At 41.7% G+C, this 10719-nt stretch overlaps 1 protein-coding gene across 1 annotated transcript in view; it reads right to left on the bottom strand.

Moving 5' to 3' along the window:
• ADGB (androglobin) overlaps positions 1-8318 on the bottom strand; it is a gene marked incomplete at both ends in the record, with an annotated part of 172304 nt that extends 163986 nt beyond the window's left edge. The window contains one exon of the mRNA XM_080700144.1: positions 8245-8318. Coding sequence (XP_080556270.1) covers positions 8245-8318 — 74 coding nt within the window. The remainder of the gene's footprint in view (positions 1-8244) is intronic.
• Between the last annotated feature and the right edge of the window lie 2401 nt (positions 8319-10719).

Here is a 10719-nt window from a genome sequence, read left to right as displayed (position 1 = left end):
GAGGATGTGGATCATGGAGCTGACCTGGCTCAGAGTGGACATGTGGGTGCTCATCTCCCACCTTGAAGCATCCAAGGGCCTCAGATTGCCTGACCTGTTGGTCACTGCTGATCAGCACTCTGAAGTTACACTTGGTGGACACCCTGTAAACCGCCCTCCTTTGCTCAACGAGTCGCTCCAGCATGTGGAAGGCTGTGCTCCGCCTGGATGGCACGTCTTGGATGAGGTGCTGCTGAGGCAGTGCATACTTCCTCTGCAGCTGAGCCAGCTCCTCCCTGGCCCTGGGTGAGTGGTGGATGCTCTTGCACAGCTCCTGCACCGTGCTCAGCAGGTTCTCCATCTAGCTGAACCTGCACATTCTCTGGCCCTTGATGGCCTTGCTCACAGTCAGGTTCACTGTGCGGCTGAAGCACTGCATCCTCCAGTGATTCTTCATTCAGCATCTTCCCCATACTTGGGCTGTGGAAGACCGTGATGCCCACCTGCCCCTCACAGCAATGCATTGTCTTGGGGCCCCAAGCACTGTGTTCCAGGAGTTATGCTTCAATCCGCATACACATTTGCACTGTGCCCTACTTGCTTCCTGTCTTAAAGACAGGATCCCCACCCACCTTGATGGGACACATAGGGCCCTTTTGCTTTCAATCTTCATGTTTCCAGAGTTCCTAGTTCTCCTCATCCTCCACACTCTAGAACCGCCAAGGATCAGGGCTCCAGTGGCACTGCGGGCTTGCCGGCTTCTGCGGGTGTGCCCATTCATCAGCTGCTTTCTCTGTGCCCACTACCCCTCCTGCTGCACTGGCCCCCTGAAATGTATATTTTTAACCTGTCCTGGATATTGTATTTTTATCTTACATTAAGTGGCAGGATAAGTAAGTTTATGGATTATTTCAATTAATTCCTTGATTTAAATAATCTGTGGCCGAGAAATGTCAAAGTAATATGAAAGTAAACTAAATGTTTTTAAAAATCACTTTTGATAGAGTCACTACTTGTTTACTCCTCTGAAAACTTTAGCTATAACGCAATTAGTATCAAAGCACACATTTGATTATGGTTTTAGGTAACAATGAGGAACTGACTCTAGGAGCAGGAACTAACTCTATGAGCTTGTAAACTTGAATGCTTTCAATTTGACTTCTTCCACCCCTTGAATAATTCTGCAGAGAAAACTTAAATCTGCTTCTTCCTCAAAACTAAACAAACTGAAAATTGGATGATTAAATTAAAAAGAAAAGCCAGACATGGTGGCGCACACTTGTAATCCCCGCGGTTGGGAGGCACAGACAGGAGGATCACGCAGGTTGGAAGCCAGCCTTGCTGGCTTAAGAGACCCTGTTTCCAAATAAAAATATAAAAAATAGGTCTTAGAGTGTAGCCTGGAGGTAGAAGGAACCCCCAGTACCACCAAAAAAAAAAAAAAAAAAAAAAAAAAGACCTCACTGATGGAGATTTTCAGTCCATGTCAGACTTGATGAATGAACTACTACAGAGGCTCAGCAGACATCGTGAAGAGCAGAGGGTTGCTCCCATCTTCAGAAGATGGGTCTATTTAGCTAAGACTTTTGTTCAAAACATGCTACTGACTTTCTCAAACATCCTAACCGGGGCCAAGTTTCTCCCAGGGACTGGGGTTCCCGTGGCAGGGCCTCTTCCTTCTGAGCTCCCCAGGTCTCACCCTCTCTGACTCAGAGGATTTTAAGGCCACGCTGCCCACACCAGTTTCTAGTTCCACTCAGTCAAATCACACCTTCGTTTATTAAATACACATTGTGTCAGGCCCCGAGGAGAGGACAGAATACGTGAGGTGAGGCCTTCGGAAAACTGTCATCGAATCTCATTTACACTCATTTTTTCCTTTCTGTTTCAGACACGGTGACATGGGTGGAACATCACCTTTGCACACCATGCTGCCCCTGAATTGGTAGCGAGGTTTCCATGGCATTGACCACAGTCGCCTCACACACCTGCTCTGTGCCCCCACTGCCCTTTCAGTATGTCCTCGCTGCCATGGGCAGCACCTGCAGTCAGGCATCCTCCTTTCTCTCAGAGATCACCTGTTTCTTTCTACCCTGCTTGATTCTGTGTTTCTCTGTGTGTGGATGTGTCACTGGGAATTGAACTTAGAGGCAGTCTACCTCTGAGCTACACCCCCAGCTCTATTTTTTTTTTCTTTTTTGGTACTGGGGGTGGAACCCAGAGGCCTTCTACCTCTGGGCTATACTCCCGGACCCATTTTATGTTTTATTTGGAAACAGGATCTCACTAAGTTGCTGAGAACCTCACTCAGTAGCTGAGGCTGGCTTCAAACCTGCACAATCATCCTTTCTCAGCCTCCTAAGCACAGGGATTACAAGTGTGTGCCACCATGCCCAGCTTATTTTTTGTTTTGAAAAAGGGTTTCACTAAGTTGCAGAGGGCCTCCATAAATTGCTGAGGCTGGTCTCCACCCTGCCTTTCTCTTGTCTCAGCCTCCCAAGTACTGAGATTAGGAGTGTCCACCACCACATCCCACTACTCTGAACCTTAACCCAACACAAATCCCATGCAGTTGTTGAATTAGACCTCAAAAAGGGGAGTTTTAAAAACTACTTGCTCCCTTCTACATTTACTCCAAATCCTGTGATCAGTCCCTCTCATTCTCCCACATGCTGTAATTAGAAGCAACTTCCTCTCTTCTCACTCACACAACCTCTTCTGGGAGTCCCTTGATTTCTCTAATCTAAACCCAGGCTGCCGCACGATCCCCAAGATTTCTAACAACTCCTCCCGCCAAAAAAAACTGTGTCATTAAAACATACTAAATAGTTGCTTCTGTATGAATTTTACCTCACCCCAACCCAGATTACAAATCCTTTAACAGGAGGTACCATGCTTCACAATTCCTATCCTCCAGGGCCTACCGGTGACTTGGGTACACGTTCATTCGATAGTTGGAAAATGTGATCCTGGCCTGGTGGTGCTGGCCTGTAATTTCAGTATTTGGGAGGCTGAGATAGGAGGATCACAGGTTCAAGACCAGCCTCAGAAACTTATCAAGGCCCTCAGCAGCTTTGTGAAACCCTGTTTCAAAATAAAAAAATAAAAAATAGCACTGGGGTGTGGCTCAGAGGTAGAATGGCCCTGGGTTCAATCCCAAGTACTAAAAAAAAGTGTTGGGAGATGTGTATAGAGAATAGGATTTCCAGCTAGATGGGTATAGTGTCACACACTTGTAATCCCAGCACTTGGGTTGCTGAGACAGGAGGATGACGGTTTCACTGCCAGCCTCAGCTACTTAGTGAGGAATCCACAATTTAGTGAGACCTTGTTTCAAAATAAAGAGTGAAAAATAGGGCTAGAGGTGTAGCTCGGAGGTAGAATGACCCTGGAGTCACAAAAATAAATAAATAAATAAATAAATAAATAAATAAATAAATAGGGTTTCCTCTGGCAAAGATTGTATCATAAGATTCTCATATTTCTCAGTTGACCTTAGTTGTTGAGGTCCTCTACATAAAATCCAGTGAGGACCCCATTTTGCTTTTATCATCATTTCTTCTCTAATAGCACTTGTGTGTGAACTGAGGGGATTGCCTCTGGAGCTATTAAGGGCACCTTTCTTCTCTGTCTTGCCTTCTTTATGGGTTTTCTCTTTTGATCTCAGCAGCCACAGGTTGGAAAAGTAATAGGTTACTTACCAACCACTGCTGCATGGTATCATTGAACCAGCTCTCCCTTGGACCTCAGATTAATGACTCAATTAATTTAAGGCTCAGGAAGATCCTTATTAACTCTATTTTATGTTGATTTCATATTATTAATCATAATACAGCTTTTAGAATAGTCCTGTTTTAAAATTTCTTAGACATGTATGTTGGTCTTTTCTGAAAATTCTATGAAGCTTAGATGTGCATTATATTAATAAAGGTGGATTAATTTGAAGACAACGAAATATGTGTCATTCTATTTTTGAGAGGGTTGGTGATATTTCCTCACCATAACCAATCAAGAAGGTTGTTCATTTCTCATCAGTTGAGTGTTTGCTTGTTTTTCTAACTTGGTTTGAATATGCTGTCAAAATGAAACAATGTTTTGTGTCTATGAACACAACATTGTTCCTATCTCCTATTGCCCATTATAATTCTGAATATTTTACTGTACAAATGTATGCATTTGTTTCTAATGACTTTTAATACTTAAATCGCTTGCTTTATTTTGATTTTGTAGAATTTTCTATGCTCTATCAAGGTTTATATTTAATACTTCCAAGACCAAATTTTTGTCTTGCTGTCAGTAAGAGGAATCTAACTGGTGAAAAGACCCTCTGCAGAACCTGTTAGTTATCCAGTGTATCAGATTACAAGTACATTCATTTAAATGTGTTTATGATTGTTAATTATTACTAGACATTACAGACTCTATGCCTGTTATCCACTTGGATTCCTATGTTAAAGCTCCAAATACTAGTGAGTTAGTATTAGGACATGGGTCCTTGTGGAAGTATTTAGCTCATGAGAGTAAGGCCTTTTATGATGGGAATAGTGTTCTTATAACAAAAGTAAGAAAACTAGTTCTTTCTCTCTAGTGTGTGAAGATGCAAAAGCAGACAGCCATCTGTGAACCAAGAAGAGAATTGTCACCAGAACCCAACCATGCTGGCCACCTCGTCTTGGACTCTCATCTTCCACAGCTGAGAAATAAATGTCTGTTGTTTAAGCCTCCCAACCTATGGTATTCTGTGATAGCAGCTTGAACTAAGAAGGGTACTGAAAGCAAGAAAAATAATTTGTGAAAGGTATGTTAAGAGGTATTTTGTTAAAATGTATTATGTTAAAACATGGTAGCTTGGAAAAATCAAATCAAATTAGTAAACATTTTACTCTTACAAAATTCTCTCATGTACTATGAGCTCAGTGGATTTTTTAAAAAAATCTGTAGAATTAATAAAAGTTTAGAATTTGCAGGAAAAAATAAATCAGGAAAGGAAAGACAGGGAATATCTGGGTGAAAGTAATTTACTTACTTACGTTAAGCAGTTAGGCTTTCATTAAAGATGAGAAAGCAAATTTCAGACTAGAACATGCTTTGTCAAATGTCACAAAAGAATCAGTGTCAGAGTGAATCCTAGAAGAGAGATTTCATACTGGACAATACAGAGAACTAGAAATAAAACAACCACTACAAAAACCCAGAAACAAATACAAAAAAAAAAACCTGGCAACTCAGCTACTAAGTCTGATTTTTGTTACTGATTCAAGTCATATTTACTTATAAACTTAAGTCATTGGTGATTCTGTATCAGTTGCAACACCATAGATTTTTGAACTGTGCCAACAACAGACCAGATAGGAAACGGAAGGAGAATTTTGCTTCAATCAAATTCAGTAGGAGTGACAACCGAGGTAGGTTACTGAACTTTGAGCTAATTTAATTTAAAAAATGGTAAGCGCTTATTAGTGTTATTTACTCTCTTAGGCAAAAGTCAGACATGGCCCCTGTCCTCAGGCTGACACACAGTTTTAGGGTAAAAAGGCGATGCGGCAGATGGCATAGCAGGAGAATAAGGTTCTGTGGGATGGGCAATGTTCAAGGCTCTGAACACATTCTCTTTATTTCTATATTCAGGTTTTTTTGGGGTGTGTAACCACAAGGTGTGGTCAAATGAAATAAAACTTACTCTAAATATCCCCAGTGTATTGCAAGTGACAATGACACTCAAGTTCTGCTAGACTTTGACCCCTATGCCTCATGGCTGGGTGGTACTTTATTTGTCTTCTGTGTATGACTTAGCCTCATATCTGTGATTACTTCTTCAATAAAAGTTAGAGGATAATCTTGATTTATAATGAACTTCATATCCCATATTTTAATGCTATAGCAAAATTTAGTGATTTGGTATATGATGCTTAATTGTTTATACAGCAAAGCCTAGCTTTTTTTTTTTTTTTTTTTTTTTTTTTTTTGGTGCTACTGGGGTTCCTGGAAACCCTTCTACCTCCAGCCTCCAGGCTACACTCCCAGACCTATTTTTATACTTTTTTATTTGGAAACAGGGTCTCCTAAGCCAGCGTGAGCAGCTGGCTTTGAACCTGCGTGATCCTCCTGTCTCCGCCTCCCAAGCACGGGGATTACAAGTGTGCGCCACCACGCCGGCTACAAAAATTACAATTTTTTTTTTACAATTATTGGCATTTTGTCTTATATTTTCATGAATATAAATATACAGTTGTGTTGATATAATTCAATTCAGATACTTTATAGAAGAGAGAAACATGTTAGAAATGCATTATCATTTAAAAAAGAAATAGAAAGTCCTGGCTAAGGAAAAGTTGGCATCTCACCAGGAGGGCCCCTGTCTTTACTACACAATAAAACCCTTATAAGGCCAGGCCTGGGAATGTATTTTGTGGTATCTGGTTTTATTAGTTTTTTTATGGGAGTGAACAATTTCTTACCTTTAAGAATATAAACCACTTAAAGTAGAAGATTATTCCAATCCCCTAAAAAAGCCATGCTTTTAATGCACATTAACTACTATCATTGCTAACTAGGTTATTTTTGTCCTTTGGTGTATTCAAACCTTTTGCTTAATGCTTTTAGCCAAGTGCTGTCATTCAATAACTAATTCAATCAACATATTTGAGTGCTAACTATATATGACCTCTAGGCATTAAGAATTCATTTGTGAATCCTTAAATTATAAATCCTAAATTGTAAATTTGAGTGCTAACTATATAAGACCCTCTAGGCATTAAGGATTCAATTGTGTATAAAATAGAAAGGAAAAAAGTCCCGCTTTTGTGGAATTTACCTACTATTAGGAAAAAGTTTTTAAAAATCCCTAATTTTTAAAAAGTGAAACATACCCCCCCAAAAAATCTAAGACTGAACAGTGAAGGAAGACAGAGTGTTTGGGGTTTTGATTTTGATTTAGGCAGGAAAATGGGGGTTGTGATTTTAAATCAGGTGGTCATAGAAGCTGATGGGGGAGATATTGATACTTAGGAAATATTTGGAGGGGATGAGGGAGAAACCAGAAGGCTATCTGCAGGAAAGATCTCATCAGAGGAATTCCAAGCGCAAACGCAGGAAAGGAGCCTGAGATGTTACTGAAGCAGAGAAGAGGCTGGTGTGTCTGAAGCTAAGTGGACAAGGGAAGGTAAAATTAGAGAGGTAATTGAGACTTGATTCTCTAGGGCCTTGCAGGCCTTGAACCTGTAGGAATGAAAGTCATCAGATGATGTTGAAATGACCCTACTGACACTGGTACATAGAAATACAGTAATTCTGCTAAAATCATTTACATCTATAATATTTGAAAGGAAAGGACAGAATGAGATTTCTAGAGAGTCACAGGTGTGAGAATGAGTCTAGGAGAAGAGTTCACAAAGTGGGAGAGTTTAAACACTAGGGATCAGGAATACAGGTCCCATATGGCTAAGGGAAAAGATGGAGCGGCAAGCATAAGTGATGTAAGAATCCAATTAAAGATAACTCATTCCCCACTCTGGAATTTCATGAGGGACATGCATGGTCCTCTCAAAGCAGAGTCTGGCCGCTCTCATGCTCTCAAAGCTAGAACTGTCTTGAAGGTTTGTCAGTTTAAACAACAGCCTAAATTTTGTGTTGTTGTTGTTAGTTGGGTATTTCCAGGGAGGAAAAAAACAAAGGAAAAATAATATTAATAGGAAGGGACCTACAAAGGCACAAGGCCTAACAGCAGCCCAGGGCAGAGAGGCACTTTTAAAGATTCCATGAGCTGCAGTCTAGGTATCTTCTTAGTGTAAACATTAGTAACATGAACTATGTACCTACACTGTTTTACCCTTTGAAGGCGCTTCATGTCTGATTTTATCGGAGACAAAGTAGGGAATCACCCTTAAGATGAACCGTCTCTTTCTTGGGAGCCAGACAGACGAGGCCTTTACTGAAAGTGTTTTCCCCCTTCTATAAGGAAGCTACAACTTTTGAATTGCTTAAGTGAGCTATAGAAGAAAGGAGGGGTTGGAAGACTTGGGTGTGTATGGGCGGGGGAGTACAGTGGACACCAAAAGGTGGGGGAAACCAAACCAAAACAAACAACCAAAAAAAAAAAAAAAAAACAAAACCAAATCAGGGTCCGGTGAATGAAGTGGCTCAGACCGGCCTGGAGGAGGGATGGCATCAGGAACCTCCAGGAACTGGCTTCCTAGGCCGGCCCCTGACACCCAGCTCTGACCTGGTGGCTACCCGCGGGACAGATGGGAAGGCCAGGTCCCTTACTCTTTAGATTTATCTGATCCATGCGCCGAGTTGATCCGATGCACCTCTTTCTTTTTGCTTTGTTTGGAGGTCATGGCCAAGTCTGACCCGACAGGCCCAGCTGAGCTCTGAGAGCAGAGCCTCAAGACGCCAGCAATCAGCGCGTCCTCTGTTGCTAGGAGACGGCTCTGGGTCCTGAGAGCAGGGCGGGGCCACCGGGCAGGCGCCGGCGCAGGGCAGAGCCCTGAGCTCCTTCAGCACTGCCAGGTGGAGACCCAGGAATTTGTGTCGGCAGAGGAATCTGGGCGTCAGGGCAGGAAGCAACAGCAGGGTTGATGGGCAGCTCCGATTAATTGGAGTTCTGTCAGGCGAACTCACTTGGCTTTGCTCCTCTGAACCTTAGGCATAGATGGACTCTCTCTTAGATAATGTGTTTTTTAATATGAATGTTATTGGAGTCCCCCACCCCCGCACCCAGGTCTTCTCTTGGCTGAATATAAGAAGTTACTTTAATTATTACTTAGGAGGCAAACGCACACCTGTAACCCCAGTACTTGGGAGACTGAAACAGGTGGATCACAAGTTCAATATCAGCCTCAGCAATTTAGCAAGACCCTGTTTAAAAAAATAAAATAGGAATGGGGGTGTAGCTCAGAGGCTGAAAGTCCCTGGGTTCAATCCCGTGTACCAGAAAATAAATAAGTAGATAAGTAAATAAATATGAATAGTAAGCATGATGGACACAGTGAGCTTGCCAGTGGCTTAAAAACTGGATCCAGAAATAAATCTAATAGGAGTAGGGGGATCCCTACATGGAGACAAGGTCAGGATGCCCTTAGTTGCTTAAGGTTAGGTCTGTGATTATCAAGTAGGGAGTCTTGACTATTTATAGGAAAGAAGAAACCCAAGCCATAGAGTCAAGGGCTGTAGAATAGACTCTAGAATAAAGGACCTTGAGCTAGATGACACTGATCGGGGTAAACTGAAACCAATTAAGACTCAGAATTAATACTATGTATTTGTAGTGGTATTTATTAGTTATCTTACATTGGCTAGTTCTTCTGTTTGGGCTTCAATGTACTCATATGTAAGTAAGAGTTGCTAATACCTAACTCCCAGTTCTGTTTTAAGGATAAATAAGATGTTTGTAAAATCTTTGGCTCATCAGGAAAGCACAGTAAGTTGAGGCCCCTTTTTCAAGGAGTCCAGCTCAGATACCTTCAAGGAGCAGGCAGATAACAAGAGCAAATGAAGCCAAACAGCTACTAAAGAGTGGTGAATCCTGCTCAACTAACAAATGCTTAAACTGGAAAAAAAAAAAATTAATGTTCACTAAAACAAAACAAAATAATGTGCTGGCCCAAGGTAGCTTCACTTCATAGAGATTTGACACGCATTCCTGAGGTTTAAGACCCCTATGTCGTCTCTCTCATAAACCTAGAAATACTAAGCATCCTTTACATTAAAAAAAAAAAAAATCAGCTGGGCCTGGTGGCGCATGCTTGTAATCCCAGCATTCGGGAGGCTGAGACCTGGAGGATCGCGGTTCGCGGACAGCCTCAGCTACTTAGGCCCTCTGCAACTCAGTGAGACCCAGTTTCAAAATAAATAATAAAAAACAGGGAAGGGGGTGTAGCTCGGAGGTCAAATGCCCCTGGGTTCCATCCCCAGACCCCCCCCCAAAAAAAAATCCTCTCTGCTCTTGGGACTGGGCACGTGCCCAGAGTTCCACCTCTGTAGGTGACGAGCAACATTTTGCAAAGCAAATCTTTCAGTTTCTGTGCCGAATGAATGGGGTTAGAGAGATGAATATTAGGCGCCAAATTCATTGCATTCTTTTCTTTCATTGTACTTTTATATACAGATGAATTCAAAGTCATCGTGTCAATGCTAGGACAATGGAGTTGTCAGTGACAATGGAGATACCTTTAGGTACTGCCTTGTTTATCCTGGGATTGGGGTTTCCAAAGAAATCTTTTGAATGAAAGTAGAGCACTAAAGGGTAAGAAAATATAATTTTACACCAAATCTTAGGAGAATAATCAAAGACATAGCCATAAGGATATACTCTTGGGTAAAAATAGCAGAACTTCAACCTGCCAGCCTCACAGATGGGTGAGTTTCGTCTTGAGCAAAGACTGTCCCTGAAGCATTGTCAATGACTCAGAGATGCCCGGATCCTGGGAGAAGAAAGCCTTGGAAATCAAGAGAATGCCATTCCATCCACATGTTAGAGAAAAAGAACCCATGACAAGAGAAGCAAGACGTCTTGCCAAAGTTGCAGGGACACTAAGTGATGGAGTTTGGATCATGCAGATTATGGCAGGAAGTGCTGATTTGAGCCAAACAGATCACCTTCCCACTCAGATCCTGCTTTTTAAACACCAGTTAAATTAGGATAAAATAAAGGAATTCTTATCAGAATAGAATGAGAGAATTCTACAGTTGGACAAGTATCCAGTGCCTATGAATCCCTAGGTCAGTGTCCTTTCTCTT

This window comes from Muscardinus avellanarius (assembly GCF_963383645.1).
Source record: "Muscardinus avellanarius genome assembly, chromosome: 8".
Lineage (NCBI taxonomy): Eukaryota > Metazoa > Chordata > Mammalia > Rodentia > Gliridae > Muscardinus > Muscardinus avellanarius.
The sequence above is the reverse complement of the archived record's forward strand: the minus strand, read 5'-3'. Positions and strand labels throughout refer to the sequence as shown.